This window comes from Pterocles gutturalis, unplaced genomic scaffold, assembly GCF_000699245.1.
Source record: "Pterocles gutturalis isolate BGI_N339 unplaced genomic scaffold, ASM69924v1 scaffold2162, whole genome shotgun sequence".
NCBI classification, from domain to species: Eukaryota; Metazoa; Chordata; class Aves; order Pterocliformes; family Pteroclidae; genus Pterocles; species Pterocles gutturalis.
Window position 1 is genome coordinate 1 of NW_010112365.1, and position 26,506 is coordinate 26,506.

The following is a 26,506-nucleotide window of genomic DNA, read 5'->3' on the forward strand; positions in this document are numbered from 1 at the left end:
GTTTATGTGCGGTGCTGGTTGAAGCTGGCTCTGGGGGAGGGGAGAGCAAAGCCAGCCACTCACAGGAACAGTAGTGAAATCTCCCCAACACTTTAACTGTCAATCAGGCTTAATGGGGTATAAAAACTCCCCAGCGCCGCGGCTGTGATAGGCAGAGAGAGCAATAGGGAGAAATGAGTAAGAGCCAGAGCTGAAATAGTGTACGGCATAATTCCTGCTCTGTGATCACAGATACTCCGAGTGAAAAAAAAAAAAAATAGCAGGAGAGGGGAGCAGAGAGAGACGGTTATCAGCTCAACCTTTGCAACTGGCTCAGGACAGAAGGTTTATAGATATTTATAGATATTAAAAGAAAAACAACAACCTTACCCTGAATAGAGCCTTTCTTAAAAAGAAGGTCCTGGCAATTCTGTCTTACTTAAGCAATTTCCTGAGTCTAAGAATAGAAATGAGCTGCCTGGAAGGCACTGCAGGCTAAAATTTGGAGACATAGGCTGCTTTATTTTATTTTTCCAAGTATAAAAACCTTCAATTTGGATACTGGATTTTTACATCGGTCTTTGAAGCAGAGGGATATATGGTTACTTTAAATTTTACTTTTTTCTCTCTCTTTTAATTTTGAAAAAAACATCTTCCAGTTAAAAAGCAAGGAAACCGTTTTACCTGCATGTGACAATCCCAGAGGACACCGATCAAGAAACAGGGGAGTGACTTGGTCTTCTGCACTACTTAACTCCTACCCCAAATTTTTTAGGGGGGAGAGAAGGATTTTTCCACTCCAAGAATCTCTTGCCCTCACGTTTTGGAAGGGGGTTTGAAGACTTGTCACCCATCTGGGGGTGCATGAAGGGTATTGGTTTTCATTCTCTGTTAACTTGGTTTTGTGAAGGTTTGGAAGAGAATTTTGCTTTCCTGACTTGCCTGGAACAAGAGGATGATTTGGAAATGGCTGGGCGCTTTGCTGCTTTTCCCCGTGCAGATGGTTTATTTGGTGGTGAAAGCTGCCGTGTGCATGGTGCTGCCGCCCAAGCTCCGAGACCTGTCCGGGGACAACGTGCTCATCACCGGAGGGGGCAGAGGCATCGGCCGCCATCTGGCCAGGGAGTTTGCGAGACGAGGAGCCAGAAAGGTGAGCACGGGCGTGAAGGGGGTGTGGGGGGGAGCTCCCACCTGCTGCTCTAGTGGGGAGTCCTGCGACTCGGAGACTTAAAAGCCTTTTCCCTCACCTCTAGGTGGGATTGATGGGATCAGGTTTTAAAAGGTGAGAGGGGAAAAGGGACACTAATTTTGCAAAACCCTGCTGTGCTGAGCCATTATGTTGACTTACATTTCAGAAGTTGCCCACTCCTCCTTCCCTGCATCCTGTCTCTCTCCATCTCATCTAAGAAAATGTAAAGGTGAGAAAGGGGCCCCTCCGTGAGCTCTCCTCTGCTGACAAAGGAGGGGTTTTTGCTCCAGCCCAGGTTTCCTGAGGCAGGGAGAGGATGCATGTCATTCCCATGCGTGAAGCTAGTGCTCACTCGCGTTTCTGTTTACTAGGCTGCTTCCTGACGTCCCGGTTGCTGGGAGGGTGTGCAAACGGGGAGGGGGGCAGCTGGGTGCCGGCTCCAGCCTTTCAGGCTGAGCACATCCTTAAGCCGTGCTTAGGCACAGACGGACTGCCACTGCCACGCGTGTCACCCCCGAGGAGAGGGACAGATGGTGTGTGCAGGAGGGCTATGGATCTCGGTCCTAATAATGCATTCTCTTGGGAAAGTGGGGAGGAGAGTTCCATTTCACCCTGATGGTTTTCCATTTCTGAAATGAATTACTTGTGCCTTCTGAAGTCTCTTGTATTTTGCTTTTTGCCAGCCCAGAGCTGTTCACAGGTAAGATGAATGAGAACCCAGCAAGGAAGAAAAGCACAACATGAGTAGGAGCTGTGAGATTGTTTGCACGTTTCCTTTAGGAAAGAGGGAAAGGGAGAGAGGCTGAGAGACTGGTCTGTTTGCACAACAGTCTAGAAATGCCAGTGTAGCTGGTGTGGCTATTCTCTAGCTCAGGAACTGGTGGTTTACCTTGAAACTTGGTGTTTTCGTAAGTACAGGTGTTTCCATCTGTGTGAATCAATCAGGAAAACAAAAACCACTCTGAAACGAGGCTTGAGATTTAAAGTTTCATCTCCCCCTTTATGGGTAATGAAGGGGAGGAATCATGAAATTAGACAGCTGCATAAATACTTCTCTGTGTGAGAGAGGATGAATGAGAGCAAATGGAGAATAAGGAAGAAGAAAAATACAGGATGAGAGGATATTTAAAGAAAAATTTGCATTTAGTGTTTTATCACTCCCCTACACATGCATTACAGTATTTTATGAGTGGTGTAGAGCTCTTCTGGCATACAACTTTGAGGTGTAAAATGTCAGCGTTGAACTTTGATGTTTGTATATGCTTGTGTTTAAACATCATGTTGAGATTTACAAATTCTTGGAGACAGAGCAAACAAGTTGACTGACCTTTGGACCCGAGCAATTTGCTGAAAGTCTATTTGTATGATCTGCTAGAATACCATGCTTCATTATTTATTTATTTAGTCCAGCTGGTTGCTATGCTAAGCTCTGGTATTAAAGTACCACCATTTCTACAGCTAATTCAAGAGCTGCTTAGCTGCAGTTCACCTAGAAGCAGAACAATGGCAGTCAGTCCTAATGAACCAGGTGACAGGGGCCAAAAGGAGAGGGAGCTATTTAAGATCTAGAGCTGAGGATGAAATTACTGTGAACAGATATAGGCTGTAGTTCATTTGTCTTTCATATAAGACATATTCTTATCTATTAAATCTCTACTTATCTTAGAAGGAGCACATGAGAATAATTGTTGGGAACCTTTGTACTTGTCTCACTTCATGCTGTGAAGTGCGGTGTGGTTGCTAGTTACTGTTTAGAACTTTGGGGGTTTCTGCCTCATGGGATTTTTCATGTCTGTCACTGAGGTGTTTCAGTTTTTGCTTTTACTGAGTTAGAATTAGATTGTTTTTTCAGTTGTATCATGGCTATCCACTAGGTCAAATACAGCACTCAGTGGCTTTCAGTCCTCTCTGGTAGTGGCACTGCCTTTCTGCCTTTGGCAGTGGCACATTTTCCCTGCAATGTTAAGTAGGTTTATTATTTTCTTCCTTAACATGTTTAATGATAATTTTATCTGGATGTGATAGTTTCCATTCCCTCTGCTCTGAGATTTCATTTCTTTCCTGCCTTCTGTGCTCAACACTATCTTTGTGAATTCAGTGCAGCCTCCATGTAGAATGCAAGACCTCTCTGGCACTACTCTGATTTTGTGCTTTGCCTTTAGACAATCAAGAAGAAATGAAAAATACTTAAAGTGGCTAGCAAGTTGTCTTTCAGTAACTATTCTATTCTTCTATGATCTTCTTACATGGCTAACTGTTTTACAATTATATGCAAAGCTTGAATTATTGATCATAATTAATAATATATAACAGATTAGAATTATCAGCTGTGTAGTCACAATAATCCAAGTTCAGAAAAAACACTTCCACCAAAGGTGTGAAATTCTGAGGCCAAGCAGAGTGTTACATAGAGGTGAACAGAAATAGTAACATACAGATTCAGATTCTAATAATGGGTGTGCGGTATATCTTAAAAAAAGTCATCACAGCGCTTGCGCACACAGACATAGTGGCAGAGTTTTGGAGGTAGGCGGCGATATATAACCATATTTTTGAGATTAGAATCTTCTGAAAGATAGGCTAGTTGAGACTGTTAGCATGTTTCTTCTGATAATTAGACTGGATTGGATTTGATCTTATAGTCTATTTTCAGAGCCTGGTTTTGTTAATCACAAATGAGATGTGTCTGAGCAGTTTTCACATATGACGACAAGCGTTGTATCTAATTGTCACATCTGCAACTTTTTTACTGTAACATTTGATGTTGCATTTAAAGCTATTAAGATGGCAATAAATAAATTAAAAAAGGGTTTATGCAAATAGAAATACAGGGTCTGTTGCTTGATAGTTGAACATGGAGACTGAAATTCTCAGTCCAGCAGAATGGGCATGATCTTGACAATCCATCCTGATTCCCATTCTCTACCCTCATTCTTCTAAGTCCATTGCTCTGCCATTGTTACTCAAATATGCCTTGAACAGATAAATACCTAGGAGACATTTCTTCCAAGGTGGCGTTTCTTTTCTCGTGGTTGTTCTCTGATGAAATGGCCAATAAGGGGACAAAGCGGTGTCAGTTGTATTTTCAGTTTCAGAAGTGTTATCTTCTGTATTTTCCAATTAAGATTACCAGTGATTTTTAGGCAATGAGAGACTTTAATCATTAGATCATCCTTGTTCAGGTGTATACTATGAGGTCAGAGGATCCATACTCCATTTTTACTTTCAGGTATAAGTTTTCAAAAACTACTTGGTCATGGGAGGCAGTGTGTATTTAAATGTTTCCTTTAGCTCTTCTGGAAAAAACCAAAAGCATGTAAATTTGCTGTGTGCAGAGGAAAAAAAGATTATATGGGGCATGTTAGTGTTATTATGAAGGATGAATAGCATTGAAATTTCTCCGGAAGTACTCAAGGATTGTAATTCAACTTTCATGCTCTTCCCCAGAGATGCGTCCAGATTCAGAAGTGCCGGCTGAGGAGTTACTTTGCTGGGGCTGAATTGCTGGAATTCCCTCTTGGTTGCTTGCAAAAATCAAAATTGTCGCTATTGTTGGCTTTAACTCTTGAGAATTTTGACTACACCTTAAAAATATTTGACCAGTACAGCATCACCTCTGCCTCAGTCTCACACACTGGTAGCTTTGTTAAGGCTCTTAGCTTTTGATGTTCTGTTGTTAGCCAAGACGGAAGAGTATATCTGTGTTGATGAAACAGGAGAAGGAGAGATTTTTATGAGTTTATGATTTAATGCCTATGAAATACAAACCCACTTCCAAAGCCTAATGGTGTTCTCCAAAGAACATACTGTATCATTGTGTTAATATTGGGAAGACTGGCCCCTTTCAGCAATATTTCTTGGGTGGAAGAAGCTCTCTCTACAGATGGGAGTAGTCAGGGGGATGTAGGGGCTGAATGGGTTCATTCCCTGGTGGTTAGAGTTGGAAAGTCGTTGTTAGGTTTTCTTTTAGGGCGTTTCCTTGGTGTCTAAAAATTTTTCCTTGTAATTTACTTTGTTCACACATTATTTAATCCGAGGTCTGATTGAACAGGAAAGAGATGCTTGGTTCTTAAGCATTCTGAATTATTAAATGTCACCAAAACCTAATAAAAGTAATGGAAAAATATATCATTATAGAATAGAAACAGATTCCCCAACTCTAGTATGTATTTTACTATCTGTGGTTATCTGACAGTGACTTTGGAAAAGCTTCTTAAGCCTTTCCTGTTGGGCAACTGGTCAGAAGCCATTGGTTTTCATTAGGTTTTTTATTTACACTGAGGGCTCGGGGCTCAGAAGTCAGCAGCATGGATCTTCAGTAAGGTATCTAACAAGGGATCTTACGCAGCAGTGCTTTTCTGTTGTTCCTTTGTGGTCACTTCTGTGATCTCAGTTTCTTTCAAAGTATGTATATTTTGTCCTGTGTTTACTTCTTCCCCTCCAGCTGTGATGTTTGCCTTTTCGGTAACTGTAGCTATTGATGAATGAACAAGAGGACTGCTAGGGAATCAGGGGTGTTTTGGCATGAGAGATGTCTCCAAAATACCAGATGGGTTAGGAGCAGCCCTGGCCTTGTGTTCATGTACTGCAGAGAAGAGTCGGAACAATTCCTATTAACCGTGTTGAGAGTTCCTCACATTCATCCCTGTGCAAGGAATGACCTTGTAAATACACTGAAAGATCTCTCCTTTCACTGCTTTGTCGTCTGGACATTTGCTTCCTGTGTTGGAGGAGACTCTGCGACTCAGAGGGTTGCATGCTTGTGCAGCAGATGAGGTAAGCAGTCTGGAATATCGGGACAGACACGAGCCCTTACTAGATGGCAAGGAGCTAGTATCACCAACAAAAACAAGAAACGGAAACTTTGCTCTTGCATGGAATGTACTGCCTGATAGCCATGACCTCGTTCTGTCAGCACTGGAGTCCAGACAATTATGTCTGCAAGGTACTTCTAACAGGATGGCAATGTGATGAGCAGCTGTAGAATGCCACAAATGCAAAAATACAGTGATTATTTTGGGACAGTGAATAAAGATCTTGAAGGCACTACTTGAAAATATTTGCTTTGAAAACTGATCAGAGATCTTTATTTTGGTTCTTATCTTAATTTGGATTTTGCTTGTATCACTCCTGATTTTGTTTAGGCTACCAAAAAAAAAACCAAAAAACCCTGAAATCTCAGCTGTTCTTTCTGTCCTTACTTTCCCAACATTTTCAAAGTCAGACCTTAATGTCTTCATTTAGGAAGATACTTGTCATTTGAGTGTGCGATCCTCTTTCAGTTCAGTGACAGTTGGGATGGTAATAAGGAGTCAGTGGAGGAAGAAGCACCCAGGAAGGGATGAGAGCTGTGCAAGCTTGCACTGCTGCTGAAACCTGGAGCTGGTTTCCCTCAGTGTTCTACTGAATTGAACAGAACAGAAACCTCAGAGGAATTGCAGGTGCTTGAGAGCCTTGTATAATTGGAGAGTTTTAGCTGAGTGAGGTTTTTAGGCTATAAATTCTGTTTAGGATGAGAGTATTGCAGAGAGGTTATGTAAAAAATGGTGTCAGGTCTTAGAATTTAGCCTTGTATTCCCAGTAATGGAAAATCTGGCAGGCGCTGAAATGTGTTTCTACAATGGCACGCTCCTCCCACATGATCTACACAAACTGCATCTGTAGTTCTCTGGATATTTCACTTTGGTCTTTATGAATCATGTTGACATACTGTTGTCCTGGTTTGTATGAATTAGTATATACCTTTTAAAACTTCTTTATAACATATACCAATGCTATATGATAAAAGATGAACTGCATTGTGACTAGAGCTGGAATTAAGTTAATACTAATCTCCCGCAGCGAAGGCAAAATACTGGGACTGATGCTGAAAGGCATTCAGAGCTGTGACCTTTCGTAAGGTGTAGGACAGAAGCTGTTGGTATCTCAGGGATTTCAGTAAGAGTTCTTAATCTAAAACGTCTTTTAAAATATTGGTCATTCTCAAACATTCATCTCTGATTTCACTTTCAGAACCTGTAGACTACTCTTACTAAACTGTATTTGAGAGTTAACTCTTGCCTAAAGAGGAACCTGACATCAAATTCTTAACACATAGGAATCTTAACCTGCCACGGAGATCCATCCAGATGGGCTGTAGTGTTCCAAACCTGAAAACATTTCTTTTGCCATGTACAAAGATATAATTCCTGATAATGTGGTGGAGCAGTGGGGAAGGGATGAGATGGCATACCTGAAGTCCTTCTGCTTGCGCTCTGTCAGTTTTTAAATCCACTGTGGCTGGGCCAGTCATCAAGAAGATATTTGTATTCTGCAAGTAATAACTGATTTCTGACATGTATCTTGCAATTCACTCTGAATTCAGAACATGAATAGACCTGATCTGGCCACCCCAGAGGAGATTAATTCTGATATAAGGAAAATAGATTATTTTAAATTACATAATTTCAGAGCTGAGAGAAACTGGTTCTACGTAGAATATGATTAATCACCATGTGCTTGTTTTTAACAGACACCATGATCTAACATAATGAAATCACAAAGCCTTTAAAATGATCTTTCTGAAAGAAATGGCCACAGTTCTGATGCACTTCACCCAATGCAAATGCAGTATGGAAATGTCCTGCACAAACAGCTGATGAGTTGGCCTGGCGTATAATAATTTTTAAAAGGCTCACTGTAAAATTTACATATCTATTTTTAGATTCCAGTGCTAAGACAATGTTGTCAAGAGAGCATCTGGCCACATGCTGAATGCTGTTTATGCCCTGTGGAGAGACCAGAATGACATAGAGTCTATTTATCTGATGGATTTCTCCATAGTAGTTTAGCAATGCAAAAACAACAAAACCAGAACTGAACAGTTTCAGGCATACTTTTAATGGTGGTTACTTTCATCTTATTTAAATTTAAGCACTTAATCTTACAGCGTGCTATTAGAGCATGTCATAACTTCCCAGTAACTGAAGGATGGAGTGAATGTTTTTCCATGTCATGCAAAATAACATATTATTTTGGAACTTCTGGTAAACTGTGGGAGCATAGATTTGCTTGAGTCACTTTCTGGTTTCTAGAAAGGCTTTCTTTCTGTAAAGACTGTATACTGACAGCAACTTCAGTTAATGGCTTCCTGTTGGCACCTCCCTTCCGTGTTGGTTGAATTTAAGGATGGGCAGAAGAACCCTGGTTTCAAGTCCCGGCCTTTGATGGCATTAAGGCTGTTATGTGTGCTCGTGTCAAGGCCAGCAGTTCGGATAACATGCTGAAGAAGTGTCTCTGGTTGGCGAGCACAGCCAGGATTTATCAGGTATCAGATCTGTTGATGTCTGTCAAGCAGCGTTCCGGCTGGAGCTGTTTTAGCTGATAATTTAGAACATACCTGTCTTTTGTTACTATGTTGTAAAGAGAATAAATAACGTTAACAAGAAGTGGAACTTGCAGAGTAACAGGCTTGTCATCTCACATCAGGATACACTGATGTCATGTGAAAATACTGTCCCAGTGAGGCACACCAAAATCCAGCACTTTTTAACATGCCTAAGGACTGACATCAAGACAGTTAAATGAGGCTTCCCACAAAGTTATAAGGACTGTGTCAGTGCTGTAAGAAATCTTGAGGTAAGTTTTAAAGATGAGGTTATATATTAATGTTGTTGCAGTGCCTCAGAAACCCACACATGCACCAGAAATTATTTAGCATAAAGGTGCTAAATGTGCTGTATAAGGGCAACAAAACACAGAAGCCTGTACTGATGGGGATTGTAAAGCACCACTCATTAAGTTTTTGGAAAGCAATCACAGCAATGGAGGTTTTAAGGTGGGATTTAAAGACCAGCAAAGAGTTTTGGGGAATGTTTACAGGAGTGAAGACAGCGTGGCAGAAAACACAAAAGTTGTTTGAAAGGTTAGTGCTGGGAGGTAAAGACTGCAGTAGGAGCTCTGATGCTAAATGAAAGGTGATCAGTAAGGTGGGGACAGTGGCCTTGAAAGTGAATACAGACGCTCAGATCTGGAAAGCTTGAAGAGGAGGCAGTGAAATTCAAAATTGGAGGTGACCTCATCAAAGCAGTAGACTTGGTATTACGATCTTGAGCAGGGAGGTTGGACCAGATGACCTCCAGAGGTCCTGTCCAGCCCCAACCGTTCTGTGATTCTGTGATCTTAGTCTTATTTGTACCAAAGAAAGGAAACAGGCTGTGTTTCTGAATTCCATGGCTGACGAGACGGTTTTGGTCTTACTTACCTGAAGTGATTCATCCCTATTTTATTTGCTTGGTTTCATCATCTCCAGTGGCTTGTAAATGTGCTGCTGTATATTTCTGTTGCATTTATGTCATGAGTTTGGCACAGGCTAAGAAAAAGTTGTGTCAGACTTGTAGAACTATTTCCATCTGAAGCACCGACATATGTAGGTATATTTTACTGCATTATAAAATGAATTAAACATGCTGTTGAGCAAATGTCTGATTAGTCTGGCACAGCAGTTTGCTTTAAGAGTGACCATAAGCCCTGCATACATTTCAAAGCATTCTGACTAAAAAGTTTTTTTTTTACCCTGCCATGGAAACCTGTCTTAATAAGGTGATACTATGCAGTGGATAGTAAAAATATGAAGGATGAACTCAGAAAACTCTGAATAGACTCTGAATTACATTCCTCAAACAGATGAGCAACATTCAAAGAGGACATACCCAGAGTTAGTACGTCAAGAACCAGCTGATTTTACATTGTACCATCATAGCCAAGACCAGGAACTTAGTCTTACAGTAACTTGAGAGGTATGAAAGTATTAGGACAATTTTTCCAAGAAAATAACTGGGACAAGTAGATGATGATGATGAACTCCACAGAAGTAGCCAGTTAATTGCACAGGGACTATGTGGAGAAGAAAGAAAAACAACAGTTCACTTTATTTCCTTCGCATAAAAATGTACAAGTATGTAGAAATTCTGTATCTTTCTTTCTGGACGGTTTGGAAATGTCAGCTAGTGGTTATTGATTTTGAGTGTTTGTTTTAAAATCCATTAACAAATGTTGGGTAGTTGTTAATGTTCATTTTTCACTTTGATTTCTGGACTGAGTTGAGGATACAAATCTAGTACCGTTGCTGCTTTAAGGTATTGTGTAGGAAAGGGAGACTGAAAAAGAAGACGGAGAACAACAGCTTCAGAACTGACCACCGAGAGAGAACAAGCTCTGGAGTTTTTAAACCTGTGTGCTTATCAGGAATAGAAAGCAGAAATTATTAGAGAGATCTTTTTAGCTGGGCCCAGACTCTGTTCTTCAAAGCATCATGTCAACATGCTGCAGAGTCGAACAAGTCAGACCCAGGCACTGCCAGATCCATTGGCTGATAACACTGACGCCAGCAGAGAAGGGTCAAATACATGTTGTTTGACCTTTATCCCAGTGGGGATTAAATAGATTCTAATTAATAGACTTGGGAATAGATGGGTACCTTGGCAGAGTTTGTAACTAATTTAAATTGTTCATCCTATTAGCTTAGCCATAAACTGTGCGTCATTACAAAAGGATTTTGTGGACAGCCACCCGTATGTTGCATGTTGCCACCTTCTTAATTACAAGTTATTGAATACAGTGCTACAGAGCTTGTTTTGATTAACACAGGGATTTCTGTTGTCTAACACTGCCTGAGCAAATGTGTCAGTGCTCCACTTAGGGCAATAAAACAGTGTTTGAACTGAGAAACGCAGCTCTGCTGAAACCATTTATGCTTTAGGTATGTGACTGAGATAAATTGACTCTCAGTATGAATCGGTGGCAGCTGCACCTCTGGGTACACTTAAAGAACTTACAATTATACAGACTTCGAGGTGGTATAGAAATGATGCCTGGAAAGATTCTGGGCTGTGATTATCCTGTAGTATGACGTATTTTTAGCCACAGGTCAGAAGGAGTCTATGTAATGGTGGGGGTGGCAGTTGGTATGACCTGCCTGATATATTTCATCCCTTATCTAAATGAAACAACCATTTAAAATAGGTGCAAATGGAGTTCAAGCTTGACTTCTCCTTCGGTCACTGTTCCTTCTCTTGGTCAGCACAGATACCAGCTTGCACCAGTTGTATTGATAGGTGGTGTTTGTCTTTTAGATATGTCCTCTTTCCCAGTAAGCCCTGGACTGAAAGTGCTGGCTAAGCTTCTACGAGTTCTGACTTGTATCAGAAACTCAAAACTTCAGATGCTGGAAAAAACCTTATTTCAGTGTTTCTTAGAAGCTTCGTTCTGCAGCAAATGTCTCCTGTATAGCTAGGGCTACATTAAGGAATCAGGAGTTACCACTCAAAAAAAGCATGATATTTTAGGTAATTATAATTGGTTTTTTTCATTCTGTTTGCCCTTTGAATCACTGGGTACGCCCAAGTTACACTTTCAAGATTTTCTTCATATCAGAGGAGTGGACAGACTTGCACAACTTTAACTGAAAGCAGAAATTGTTAGATAAACTTTTAACTCCGGGTGCTGGACCTTAAGAAAAACCTCAAATATACTGAACTTAATGGGAGTGGAAGACGTTCTGAAGACACTGCGCAGTTCACCTTTCTGTGTCCTTAGAAAGAATGGATCAGCAATAGCAGTGGACAATCAGATATCTTTTACATGAAGATTAAATCAGTGTTTGTCTTAGATCTGTCATTTTAATCTCCTTTCTAGTCATAAACAGAGACACCTCATCTGTCGGATCAGTACATTTGCTGGGTGAGACTTGGCTGCAGTAGTTTGGAGAGGGAATGGAAAATCCTGACATCCGCTCGCAGCAGCTTGGTTTTGGGGACTACAAACTCAAGTTCCCTGTGCCCAACCTCCTGAAAAAACCTTACCAGTGAGGACAAAACTCAGCTCGCTGCCTTAAGGAGAAGAGGTCATGCTTCCAAGCAGACTATTAAAGACATCCAGCTGGTACAAATACTCCTTTCCCAAAGCGGTACTAGAACAGGGCTGGCTCTGACCACAGCGAGCTGTCAGAAACCACGTCAGAACATTTCCAAGACTCTTGGGAAGCACGGGAGTCCAGTCTGGCTGAACCGAGTTGTTTGATTTTGGGGTTTGAGATATGCTGATTGTGAAACGTTGTAGAGTGTTCTTTGTGTTGCTTGTTATTTGATTTTAATCCAGGCCCCTGGGAGACCATTGTCTATGTTGTGTTTATATTTTCATGTCTGCTTTATGGAAGCAAGAGGTTTGCCTCTTTAAAAGCAAAACAGCCATCAAAGGGGTTCATCAGGGTTTCATTTCCCTAGATGATGATGTGCAACTGTTGCCCATCGCTCTGTGACACCTTTTAGGCTGTAGGGAGGCGTGTATGCGCGCACACGGGTGGGTAAGTGTGAGTGTGTAGGGATGTGGCACCTTGCGGCTCCTTCCCAGCCCGAGTTCACCCGTGGGTCAGCCAGCTCCTCCTGACATCCCTGGGCTGGGCTACAGCTGCGTGCTGATGGCTTTGACCGCTGTCGTTAGCCTATTTTAGTCCAGCTCTTCTGCAAAATCAGAAATCTAGAAGAGCATCCTGCTTCTATAAAGTGATTTTTGTTTCTCTTCCTGACGGAGTTAAAAGGGAAAATAAACGAATAGACTGTTCTGAACTACTGAAATGGTAAGAACAGTATTTCATTATGTTGTTGAAATTGTTAGTGCAACTAAATAATCAATGCTGGTTATAGATTGAAATGAAAAGATTTTAGAAATTCTGCCCTGTTGCATAGCAACAACCATCATTAAATATAACATTTTGAAGTAATACATAAAAAGATAGGAAACCAATTAAGCATTTAAATATTGAAGCTTTCTTCTAAGCAATACCCTTTAGTTCTTTGACTAAAATACTTAAAAACTCCTTTTAAAAGCTTTGCATTTTTTAAAATGGTAGCAATTCTCTTTTTCTGGAGGCAAAGAAAGGAGGCTTGTAGGGGAGCTTGTCTGGAGCTGTTGCTAGCATTTGGTTTATACATGAAGTTAATGCAGGCTGTTTTAACTCCCAGTACTTCTCCAGGAGCCTCATGGGAGAAATTATTTTTTCAGTCAAGGGCTGCATGATATTATGCACATGGATTATCTGGAGCGTATTGTAGGACTTTCTGGAAGGTAGTTTATAATGACAGTGTTACAAACATTATTCTTCCTCAGGTTTCCATGTCTGTTTTTGTTGCAAACCTTCTTCCAGTTTAACAAATTTAAACACTTCCCCTAGTCTTCCTTGTCTGTGATGTTCCTGCAAGGGCTGAGCTTGTCTGTCTGCCTGTGTCTTCCTCTGGCTTGTAAACACTCCTTGTGGTTTTCCTCATTCATCAGAGCTTCTAATACATTGATCATTTTGTCCACCTTATTTTTGGATTCCAGTAATGTGACAGTACAGCAAAATGCAAAGTTCCCTTGACTGGTAACAGGACTATAATGACATATCACGGATCTGTATAACAATGTGGAGTAAACTTAGCTCCAGTTCACACAGCAGTGATCATAGATTACTGCCACAGCTCAGAGCCGGTCCAGCATCAGAGGCTAATTACGTTACCTTGTGAGTATAGCAGCTGATCGATAAAATCATATTTATTATTTTTTTATAGAGCTTGTAATGGAATTTTATATATTCCCCAAAATAAGTAAAGTGATAGTGAAAGACTCATAATGATCCAGTTTAAAGCAAAACTGAAGATGTTCTGGATTAAAACTGGCAAGTTTTTACCCTAAACTGGTGATGCAGCCTAATTGATACTTTTGTAAGCTACAGAGGGGACTAGCGCTTGGAGTGCTGTCTCAAAGGCGGTGATCCGGTGGCCAGCCTTCTCTACTACAAGTTAAAATCGCCCAGCAATTCAAGATTAGGCACTCTGTTACAGAAATCATCTCATAAATATAAAGGCAAACTCTAAAAAACAATCCAGTTCTATTGGCACCCGCTCTGTAGCTCTTTAATTCTTCTTTTCCATAAATTTATGCTAGGTCTGATTTTTCCCATTTGTTAGTTAGAAAGTAACGGACCTTTCAGGTTGAACCAGGCAATTTGAGAAGTTATGTTCACCCAGTCAGGTGATGGAAAAAATACTGTATTATATCCATGTTTTTAATTTCCCATGTCCTTTATGTCTAACATTACCCTGTAATCTAAACTCTCGATTGTTTTTAGCTTTACAAAAACAAACACTCCTACTGTTCAGTGTCAACATAACTTTCTGTCATAGTAAATGTTTAACTTTATTACATTAAATTTTAACCTGCCACACATTAAGAACTCTTTTACCCTGAGAGGTCTATGCAAAAAGTAAAAATAATAATACAGCGTTTTTGGAAGGAAAACATGCAAACAGCAAACCTCCAGCTACGCTGAAATGCCCTGTTGGTCCATGGCATGTTTGTCAAGCAGCTCCAGTATTTCTTTTTTTTCCTTTGAACTGTTATTTGCTGGCTTTCTATCCCTTCATCCTGTGTGCTGTGCTTGCAGTACAAAAGGGCTTTCTGCACCTGCATATCTACCCTCCCCACAATTTCCTGAGATCTCTGTGGACATTTTTATATGAGTCTGGATTAGAGGGCTGGCATGCCAAGCAAAGAGAGGCGGCAGCACACTAGTTATTTTTACAGGGTGGAGTATTATATTTCTGTTGGTAGATATCTTCAAAACCTTTCCTCAAATACATCACTTTAAAAACCTTACCCCTCTCCCCACCCCCCAGATATGCCACTTCTTGCTGCTTTGCAGCCAAAGAGTTTTATTGCTGGATATTTCTTTGTGTGCTTTCGTTCCCTGGAGTGGAGGCCGGCTCTAACACATGGTGTGGCAGACATTCACCATTAAAAATCTGTCGGTTTTTCCCCCACAAATGCTTCCATGAACCTTTGCAGGGTGACAGCTTGTGGCCACTTGGTGCTTTTGTTGGAACGTGCACTCCATTTGACCCTGTCCCGGCGTTAATAGGATTGTAAAGGCTGACTCCTGCATGACCTCTTCTTGCAAACAACCCTCACCCTTCCCCTTCCTCAACTGCTCTGTACAACAGAGCTGAAAAGTGTTGCTCCCAAGGCAGTCTGGAGTCGCAGTTCACGTTGCAGACGAAAGCAATTGGAAAAACCACTGGAAAAAAGTCAGCATGGGGCCACCTGTCCTTAAATAGTCCTGACTGCGAGAACAGTAGGCATTTGTTCACTTCTTTAGAGCGAGCTGGTCGTAAATACCTGTATGCAGACAGAAAATTAGAAATTTTCTTTCCAAGGAAAGCCTCTATTGAATAGGAGACAGGTGTTTACATACTGCTCTGACTTTTTAGGTGCTGTTTTGTTTCCTTCAGAGTTAAAACAGGAGTGACTGGGGTACAATTGGAACTGACTGTGGTTTGGGTGAATAATGATAATCCCATTGAGTGCTAAGTCAACATATAAAGTAATAAAAGTTCTGAGTCTAGACTATAGGAATTTGAATTCACTCTTTTAGTCTCCTTCTGAAGTCTCTTTAGACCTAACTTTTAATTTCATTTCTGTATATTACTCCTGGCCTTAAGTCAAACCTATTTACAATAAAGTTTGTGCTTTGTGTTTACCATGGTGGCAGGATTAAATTTGAATTAAATTCTTACAGTCTATTGTCTTTACAACTTCTAAATGCTACTCTAGAAAAGCTTGTGTTTAAAATAGGTAAATGGGCTTACTCTCTTGATTCCCCCAGGTTTACCTGTAATCTTTCTTACACCCCTCCCCTGAAGCTTTGATATTCACTCTCCACTGTGGGAACTGAGAAAATTTTGCCACTGGCCTGCTTTGTTTGCTTATTTTTATACAAGTGTCACTAAGGGGCTGGGTTAAGTATTTTGACCTATTTCAGGCATCAAAAGGTTCTTTTTTCCTTTCTAAAGCAAAGCCTAGCATTTCACACTGAACAGCCACACCTTTCACTCTCCCAGTAATCTGCCTTCAGCATGCCTCTCCCATGAAGAGCTCCGGAGAGAACTTGTCTGACTTTGCCTCAGGGGAAGACAGGGGCAGGGCTGGAGGAGAAAACCCTTATGGCATTGACAAGCAGAATACATCAACACTTTTGAGTTAAATTAAGTAAAATTTAGCCTCCTGTTCTCATGATATGCAAAACTCTGCCAGGATTATGGGATACACTGGAATGCATTTTTTCGGAGGACCAACTGTGAGTTAGTATTACCAGGCTTTGGAAATATATGTGGATAAGACTGACATACTTAAGTGGATTATCTCTGCTTTGTATTTCTTAAAAGTATGCAGGAACTTTCAGTATTGGGTGCAGAAAGGCTTTCTCTGTTTGAACAAAGGCAGCAGGCTGTGCAATTACAGATAGCACCTCAAAAAGAGCAACTTCTGTTTCACTGGACTAGGAGGGAGGTTGAAAGGGGGAATGAAATGTGTTGACCCACCAACTACTTCCTATATCTGCTGATCTGTGGCGAGGAGCTGTGGTTGATTTGTGGAGGCAGCAGTAATGAGATCAGGCAGGAAGGGCACTGTCCTGTCTCTCTGCAACACTTTAATCTTGCAGTGTCTTCAGATTGATATAGAGCATTGCTTCATTGCATGTCACTGTGCTCGTTGCTGTGTTGGAAAAGACTTGAGTGAACAAATCTGTACTGAAACACAACCCAGATAATCCAAGGGGAGTGTCAAGAAGTGGCACATGTTCAGTCTCGGAAATGGTTGTGTTGTGGGACACCTTTCCAATGCTGGTCTGGTGCACTGGAGGGATGGAGTCTAGCACAGCGGGTTTGCTGAAGATACAGTGTAAAAGGACAACACTCCGCTGCTGCTGTTCTTGAATTGTGCTAGCAATAAAATCAGACCAGACAAGTTAAACAGCCTTGTAAATGATGTACAATCAGCTCTAACCCCAGCTCCTGCACCAATAATATATTGTGGAAGCACAGATCCTGTGAGTATATTGTGGTTGAGAGCAGCTTCAGTCTAGACCGGTTTATATAAATTAGTGGCTTTATCTGATTTGGTGGCGGTCAAAAGCATAACTCCGACACACTTGTGTTACAGTGGAAATCAGGATTTAAACCTGCAGCCAGGTTTGGGCGTTTGGCAAGCAGCCAGCGCAGACCTCTATTAGAAAGTCTTGCCTTAGTACAACAGCAGCTAAAACCTTCCTTTTGACTCCCCTCCGACCTCGGGGCATGTCTCATTAGCAGATTAAGTCCGGAGTCAAACGAGTCCTCTGGGAGCGGAGGAACCGGGGGGAGGGGCCCCTGCCACTCCAGCTGAAATGGTTTTCCTAAGGCCAGATAACGAGTTCTGTGCCTCGCCAGAGGGGAGAAGATCTAGAGATAAGGTTTGTTTTGCAGAAATCTGCTCATGAATAAATCCTGGGAAAATCTGCACTAAAATGTGATGTCACAGCCCTCACCTACTTTAAAGTTAATTAAGAGGAGAGCGTGTTAAGTTCCTCTTGTCATCATAAATCTATTCTTTCGTATGTCCAAGGGTAGGCAGACTCCTGCCTGGGCTCTGGCCAGCAGCCCGCAGCAGGAGCGATGGCTTTAACATTCCACCTGCCTCCCTCACTGCCCGCCGTGGGGTCACCCAGAGGTAACCACAGGGCAGGAAGCCTCCAGGAGCGGGCCTGCCACAGCGGGGATTAACCGCCTCGCTGGGCTGTTGCCCTCCACAATTTTCTGGTCAGTGACTTTTTGAAAGGAGAGCGTGTCTAGTGCTGTAGGGAGGGGTGGGCGGGAGAGGATGACGAGAGATGAAGGGGGGAGACGAAATAGGGGCTGGACTCTTTCCAGGACGGAAAACTGTCTGTCCAAGAACTTCTCCAAAACACAAATTAAATATTCCTCTGTCCACCATTAAATGACTGTGAATGGGTGGCTGTGCAGCATCCTGACAGGCTGTGCAATAACGAACGCCGTGTCTCTTTTCTCCTTTATCCCTCTGGATTTTCCTCGGTCCCAGACAGGAACTTCTGTGTCTGTAAGAGTCATTCTCTCCAGGACTTAGGCTCCAATGGGGACACACTTATTGCCAATTTAGAATTAAACTTACAAAGGATAGGAGACACAGACCAGACTCTGAGACGCATGTCTACATTTTGACGATTGTGCTTCCTAATAAAACAGATCATTTCCTAAACTGCATCCCTCCAGGGACGGGACATCCACAACTTCTCTGGGCAACCTGTTCCAGTGCCCCACCACCCTCACAGTGAAGGATTTCTTCCTTATATCTAATCTGTATTTGCTGTATATATTGGCCTGTGTTTGTGCCTGGGGTTGCCCTGACCCACGTGCAGGACCTTGCCCTTGTCCTTGTTGAATTCACGCGGTTGGCATGGACCCACCTCTCCAGCCTGTCCAGCTCCCTCTGGATGCCGTCCCTTCCTTCCAGGGTGTTGGCCACACCACACATCACCAACTTAAAGTCTTGTCTCTTTGTAAGATCTGATATCCTAGGAGGCCAGAGGGAAGCACATGCCAATTCACCACACAGCTTGGTGGTGTTGGCGAACTTGCAGCAACTTAAAGTCTTGTCTCTTTGTAAGATCTGATATCCTAGGAGGCCAGAGGGAAGCACATGCCAATTTATTTTGGCCAGATGAAAGAGAGAAATTGAAAATCTTATATGATCTTGTAGGAGCAGTCAAGCTTCAATTTGGACTGAAAGCATGTTGTATTGAGTTTTGAGTTTTATCCATCTGTAAAAAGTAGCAGAAATGATGGCAGGAAACCTCATTTCCCACTGTGTCATTAGGGAACTTTCACCTCTCATAAAAGAATGGTCTTTTATTTACTGCTTTTCTCTTATGCAGGCTGAATCCTTCACCTGAGTGTGAACAATATCAGGGACAAAAAGCATCCCCTGGAAATAAAATCAGTACTGAAGTTAATGCTGCCAGCAGGATAACCAGCAAATTCTGTCTTCCCCATATGGCCCAGATTTTAATGGGGTCACCTTGCAAGACTTGCCTGTAGGATATTAAAGGTCCCAAAGTAACCGTTGGGGCATAAAAAATGTTATGTCCCAGAGTTGCATCACAGACAGATGTTCCTTTGACAGGTCGTCCTTTGCTTAACTATTCTTCCATGTATATTTCCTGACATCCAATGCATCAGTGGCAACTCCTGGGAATAGGAGGCTGTATGGATGTTTGAAACAGATTAATGTGAAGAGTGACTGATCTACTTTTTATTTTGCAATAGCAGTGTGAAACCCTAGAGTGCTAGGTATGTGAGGTCAGTTTCTTGCCTTACTCCCCTTGTCCGACACCTTATTTCTCTTTCCTCTTCCTCTCCTACCTTCCATCACTCTTCAACTTCTCAGTTAATTTTTTAATGTCTGCATTTGACTGATCCAGTCTTGCTAGGAGGCTGAAGTTCACACTGATGCAGACTGCGTGGGCATCACGGTTGACGCTTACAGTTGACATTTTGCAGTGTTTTTTAATCCCTTCTCCACAGAGATGTAGGTTGTGAAAGAGAAAGCAAGTAAGTGTGTTTGCTTATAGTTGAAGATTATTTTGTAAATATTTCCTGAAAGCTTGTGAAATTTCTCGCATGTTCTTGATTTCCCTTCAAGTCTGCAGAGTAGGCATAAAAAATATCAGCCAGCCTCGCTGTGAGTTCAGAAGCGGGTAAACAGCCATCGGTTTTACAAGCTTTGTGTAGGTGCCAAAGCCTGATGGCCAAGGGTGATACGCTGAGACTTTCGAAGACAGGCCAATACACAAGCCACGTCTTTAGCCATATGCTTTCTTACAGTTTTTAAGTTGGTCACAGCTTTTTCCTTTAAAATTACTTCCCCTGAGATAAGATTTCCCATGAAGTGGCTCTGGCATATTTATTCATGCTCTGAAGTTTCTGGTTAACTGATTTGTTAGTCCTTTGGTGATCTTGAGAGTATAAGTCTTACCAGTTTGTGTGTGTTTATGTTCACAGATTTGCCAATGATTTATAAATGGGATTAACTGTAAATTTAACTCATTTAGGAAATGGTTGAGGACCCAGGTAATTCTGCATTTCAGCCTTGCATAGTCACACTGGAAGAGCTTTTTGACCCTGCCAGAGATCAGTTTCAGTACCAGTTATGAGATAAACTTAACTAGTCCTTAAAAATACGCATGTTAAAGCTCTCTGCAAGAGATTCGTTGTGGGGAGGGAAATAAAGGGTCCTACATTTTTATGTTTATCTTACTGTTACTAAGTTAATTGAGTGATATAATTTAGATTTCTGTTGCTTACAAAGAACCTGTGACTAGAGTATCAGCAGCGGGATACAGCTGCCACCAGGAAACTCCATCCCCGTGTAACAGGAAATCATTGTTAGTCTTAAATGAAGCAATGCAGCAGGCTGGCAGTGAAAACACATCAAAGATGTTCATCAAATTGTTGATGTTAGAAGCATGTTTTAATTATTTTAGATCTGAAGCAGAAGCAGTTTGACTCTAACAGAAGTTTTTTTTGCTGCAGATCATCCTGTGGGGTCGAACTGAGAAATGCCTGAAGGAGACCACAGAGGAAATCAGGCTGATGGGGACAGAATGCCATTATTTCATTTGTGATGTAGGAAATCGAGAAGAGGTCTATCGGCAAGCCAAAGCTGTGCGGGAAAAGGTTAGTGTCTGTGGAAACGCTGTTTGTGGATAGAATTTAGTAACAACTCATATTTGATGAGAAAAAAAATATATAAGCAAATTGGGAAAAAAGAAGGGTGACCATCTTTATTGATTATATTTTTTGATTATATATTTTTTATGATTATGTTGTACAAAGTCTAGGTACCTGTTGTAACGGGTCATTTGCTTTTTTTGCAGGTGGGTGATATCACTATCCTGGTGAACAACGCTGCTGTGGTCCATGGTAAGAGCCTGATGGACAGCGATGATGATGCACTGCTCAAATCACAACATATAAACACCCTGGGGCAGTTCTGGGTAAGATAAGCTCTTGTGTCACATGTGTTCAGAACTGGGAATGAGTGTGACAGCTTACAGCTACAACACACTTGGCTGGTGATAGGTCTAAGTGATGCTTGGTAAAATCAGTTTGACATGAAGACAGAAAAAACAATGTGAGAGACAAAGGCCAGAGGAGAGGAGTAGAAGACAAAAATTTTTCCAGCATTAACACAGTATTTGATGCTCCTGTATCCCCATTCTGTGATTTCCTGAGCCTGAGCTCCCAGAGGATAGCTTTCTGCACAGGGATGCATCAGAGGAGCATGAGACTGCGTTGCTCAGGGAAGGAAACTAGGGTGAAACTTACTGCATTTTTAATTAGATAATATTAATAAAAAAGAGTTTCTCGTGATTTCATCACTTTGTTGAACACTTTATCCTCCACAAGAAGTTCTTAAACATACAAAGTTTTCTGTTCATGGCCTTTATCTGTGGGTGCTGCTTACTTCCCTGCTAGGAAAGATTTTGTTTTGTTTCTACACAAACTCTGCCTGTTTAGAATCTTTCAAAAAATGACAAAGCAACAAGGTACTCTCCCACTCCTTTCCTAGCATAACAAAAAACACAGTTTGGCTTATTGTCTCTGTGTCACCTTATTTTTTTTTCGGTAACTATAGTTTTTGTTGTATCTCTGCTGAGCAAACTGTTTTTTTCTTTTTTTTTAACGGTGTTGTTCTTCAGACCACCAAAGCATGCCTGCCAAGGATGCTGGAGTTGCAGAATGGACACATTGTTTGCCTGAACTCTGTCCTGGCCTTGTCAGCTATCCCTGGTGCCATTGACTACTGCACCTCTAAAGCCTCGTCCTTTGCCTTTATGGAGAGCCTGACCTTGGGGCTGCTAGACTGTCCTGGAGTGAATGCCACAACAGTCCTGCCCTTCCACACGAGCACAGAGATGTTCCAGGGCATGAGAATCAGGTCAGTCCAGGGGAACTAGAATAAAGCATCTCATTTTAAATGAATCATCAGAATACACTCCTAATTAATGCTTCAGTTAGTTAAGAGAATTTGATGTCTCATTTGGCTGCCTGGGAACAGAGGGTCACTCTAGGCCACCTGGGACTCATCAGACTGGTTCCTTCGGTTTGCTGGCTTATTGTACAGCCTGCCTGTGCTGAGCGGGCCATTTGCTTCTACAGAGAAAATGGAAAGCTTAACTGTTTAGCTAACCCAGAAGTACTGGTTGGAACTGTGCTTTCTGCTTTCCAGAGTTCTGGCTGGAACTTTCTGCTCCTTCCAGCCTGCTTTGGGGTATGTTTGAATGCAGGTAACCAGTGATGGCTTAGTGAGGAACAGGGCTTAGACAGTGATATCTTAAAGAAGGAGTTTGGTTAACAAATAATTATTTTATTTTTTTACTTTATTTATTTAGGTTCCCTAATCTTTTTCCTCCTCTCAAGCCAGAGACAGTGGCTAGGAGGACAGTAGAAGCCGTTCAGATGAATCAAGCCTTCCTGCTCCTTCCGTGGACAATGAATGTTCTTGTCATCCTGAAAAGGTAAATATTTCCTTTGCCCAGCAATAGCCTAACCAATTAGGCAAGACTGGCTTACAGTCCTCTGTGTCTGACCACCAAGGCAAACCTCCGTTTGACTGTAACCCCGTGTCCAGGATCAAGCTGGTTCATCCCTTCCCATGAAAGACAGACATAGAAGCAAAGGGAGAAAACTTTCTGAGATTTCCTTTGTACGGTGTTTTCCCTGGGTATAACTCCTTTATGAAACCAGTTTCACTCCCAAAGTTTGGATTCCTGAGGTCTGAACCGGTATTTCTATCTAGGAAATTACTTAACAATTAACATATGCATGTAGTTGATTTTGATTTAGTCAGCCACTCTTTGGACTCCAGGCTTTATATTGTAAAGGATTTCTGTACAGTAAGGTACGCACATCACAGCTGTATTTATAGAGCATTGCCCGTGTTAAAGCAATGAAACTATTAAAAAATATTTTTGTGTATGATTAGGACAGGAATTTTAAAGTCCCTAAGGAAAGAAAGTCATAACTTCATATCCTGAAATGACTAAAGAGAAAGGACATTTTAAAATTGTGTTTCCATATGAGTTTGCACTAAAACCTACTTCAGTCAGGAACTGAAACAAGGCCATGAGACTTCTGTGGAAATAATTACAATATTGCATTTCAAACAAGAAAAAATAAGTCACAATAAATGCTTTACTCTGAATGTAAAATTTGGGATACTGTCAAAACTTCTGAGAAATTCTACAGACTGAAAAAGGGCTATTCTCATTCTCCTTTATTGTAAGAGTTAATAAGTTATTTTCCATTACAGTAGCTGTCAGGAAATTAGATCTATATCTTATCATAAGGAGGATCTATACCTTATCATAAGGAGGCCACCTGCCTACCACAAATAGATGGCAGGTTAACCAGAGAACTCCGTTCAAATTTGTGTATTTCAGAGTGCAAGATTCTGCACAATATTTAGGAGGAATAAAACATGAATGGTATCTTCCAAATTACGTTTTTACAGATCTTTTTGGATAAATATTTCTGTAGAGAAAGAGCTACTTGATATAAGTTTCTCCTTCTAGGCCTGCTTATAGCAGGATACTGACGCATTTTGTCTGTGCGCTCTCACTAGCTGATTTATGAGAATGTGTATACTTCTGTGTGTGTGTGCATAAATGCCTATTTTCCCATCCTCTTATTAGAATACATTACAAGGTTTGTCTGATCTGTTTTTTTCTTTCTGCTTCTCCTGCAGCATTCTCCCTCAGGCAGCACTTGAAGAAATCCACAAGTTTTCTGGGAGCTACACCTGCATGAACACTTTTAAAGGACGAACATAGACTTGATGGTGCAAGGACTATTCTTCAGTGAAACCAACACAAGCATGAAAATCCTGACAGGGCTGTGAATCAGCAGTCTTGGCTTTTCGCCTGTTCATGTGACTTGCACTGCTCTGAGGCAACACATTTCTTGCGGGTCATATCCATAGTAACATGACCTTTGCACAGGATTGAATGACTAGACTATGGACTCTTGGAAAGAAAAACAAGTGTGAAATGTTTATATGATGTTTAATTCTTTAGAGTTCAATTGTTAAATCTACTCATAGTTTTAAGATGTAAGTTTTGTTTCTGAAGTGTCTGTAGGCTGTCTCTGCTGAGAGGCAGCACATCGCACCCCATACTTTATCCCCTCTCTCCAGAGGAACTGCAATTACAAACTGCTGCTGGTTTCATTTCAGCTTTCTGAATGGGGAACTTAAAAAGTAATTTGAAGAACTAAAAGTTATGGACATTTAATGGAAGCTTCCTTCCCTTCCTTCACCTTACATCTGTTGATGAAGTTGTTCCCAGCTCGCATCAGGGAAGGACCAAACCGTGGAGCAATGTTTTCTTTGTTAAAGGCCACCCAGGACTTCTGTCTGGAAGGACTGTGCTGGGCCCCAGAAAGCTCTCCTGCTTCACCTGTGAAGGCTGGAGAGGATTGCAGAGCAGATAGTTGTCATAGTGGAAGATTCTTTCTGTCACTGAACTCATATATGAAATTTAATTGTCTCTCTGAATATTTTTGTTCATTTATGATAAAATATATATCTATTTTTAGCATTAATCCCAGATTGCCACACATGTAGGCAGCATCACATTGGGGGTGAACTAAATCTAGAACTAAAACTAGAGCCTGCTTGTACAAACATACATTCACTGACATAATCCATGCAGAGCAAAATCCATTGTATCAATCTGCACAGTGAAGTAAGCGGAATAATGCTCTAAAAATAGAAGAGATGGAACTGTAGTGCTCATGAAATGTGAAGTTTGGAAGCACAGTTAGCAAAGACCTGATTAAATGCACGTTGAATTCAACTGGGAATATACCCACTGTTTTTTAGGGGCATGGAATCAGGCAGTGATCAGCCAAAAGTGATAAATACTGCTTGGACTGAAATACCAGAAGCAGCTAGACATTATTTATTTTTGTAATGATATATTCTCTTTGACAGCCTCATAAGAGCAACACTGCATTCCTCTGCCAGATGCAGTGTGCAGCACTAGGCGTAGCAATGTAGATGGAACATATTGGAACACTACTAAAAGATAAATTAATATAATTGCAATGCAGGAAAGTAGCAAGCTTGACTGGAGAACACCTGAACGGAGCGCCTCAAGGAAGGCCATGCACATAAAGTAAAGGAGTGAAATTGGGGCTCCTGACTTGAATTTCAAGCTTTTCCATAGATGTCCTGTGTGACCCGGGCAAAGCTGCATCACTTCAAGGTGCACCCTGACCTGAAAAGCAGATATTTCTAGTGTTTCCCTACCTCAGAATTTGAAGTCTGACTACCTAAATGTTTGTCAAAAGCTCAGCAAATTCAAATGGAACATGCTATAGAAAGGAAAAGCAGTATTTGTTCATAAACCAAGAGGTTCTATATAAAAATTAAGAAGAGGAAAAAAACCCAATATGCTGAAATGTGTGATTTCCTAAAGGAGAGCTGAGTTACAGCAGAAAAGCTGGGAGCCGTATTTGAGATGTTCCTTTGGTTCTGCCATGTACAATGGAGGCCAACTATTTGTGTGCAATGATGTGAATGTTAAAATCTGAAGGGCTGAACCTTACTGCCAATCAGTAGATAGATCATCTCCTCTTGAGCAGTTCAAGAGGAAGATGCCAAAAGTGCCATTGAGGCAAGCTCTCCTGCCTGGGTCAGTGCTTTCCTTCCGAGCGCAGAGCATACAAGCTGTAGCACTGTGCCAGCTTTGAAAAGGTTTCTTAACAACAGAGTTTTGTTTTGAATTCCTAGATGTCTGAGGCTCTGGAGAGGATGAAAAGAAACTTTGATCTCTGTGATTTTGATGCCTACCCTAATAGATGCTTTCAGCTTCATTTTTTGACAAATTTTTTGCGAAGAAACCCAGTTCATTGAAAACACAAGTGCAGTGAGGGGAGAACCCTTCCAGAATCTGCCAGGAATACTGAAGGTACTATATTTATCAAGACACGCTTGGGAGGTGAAGGGATGATTATACGTACCTCCGTTTATGCACTCTAATCCTTTCTAGTTTCTCATTAATCAGTCAGGCATGCCAGCCTTGTAGATGTAAGAGCAAACAATTGGTGAAAGAGGGCACCCCGCAGCATCCCCCTTAAATTAAACCTTTACGCTGAGAGTCTATTCACTGATGACATCCTAATGCAAAAGAGAGGTAAAGACTAGTACACACACTGAAATTAACTCCCCACTCATCCCCAAATCCTGTCCCTTAGATGAATGTGCTCATTTCCTGGACAGATAAAAGATATTCCCTATCTTCAGAGGTTGTTTTACATACTGAGTGCTGTTGATTTCTTTCTAATGAATATAAACAACTCAGAACATAGCTGAATCTCTTGTCATCTCTCTCCTCTGGTACACATACACACAAACTTCCCTCTCTCT

The 26,506-nt window shown here is 41.4% G+C and overlaps 1 protein-coding gene across 1 annotated transcript; it reads left to right on the plus strand.

The window, feature by feature from the left end:
- The first annotated feature begins 929 nt into the window (after window positions 1-929).
- On the plus strand, window positions 930-24,928 carry DHRS3 (dehydrogenase/reductase (SDR family) member 3). Its single transcript, XM_010073991.1, has 6 exons — window positions 930-1,129; window positions 20,608-20,751; window positions 20,952-21,071; window positions 21,777-22,015; window positions 22,470-22,595; window positions 23,825-24,928. Exons 1-6 carry the CDS (start codon window positions 935-937, stop codon window positions 23,907-23,909), a joined length of 909 nt encoding a protein of 302 aa, XP_010072293.1. The 5' UTR covers window positions 930-934; the 3' UTR covers window positions 23,910-24,928.
- The last annotated feature ends 1,578 nt before the right edge of the window (window positions 24,929-26,506 follow it).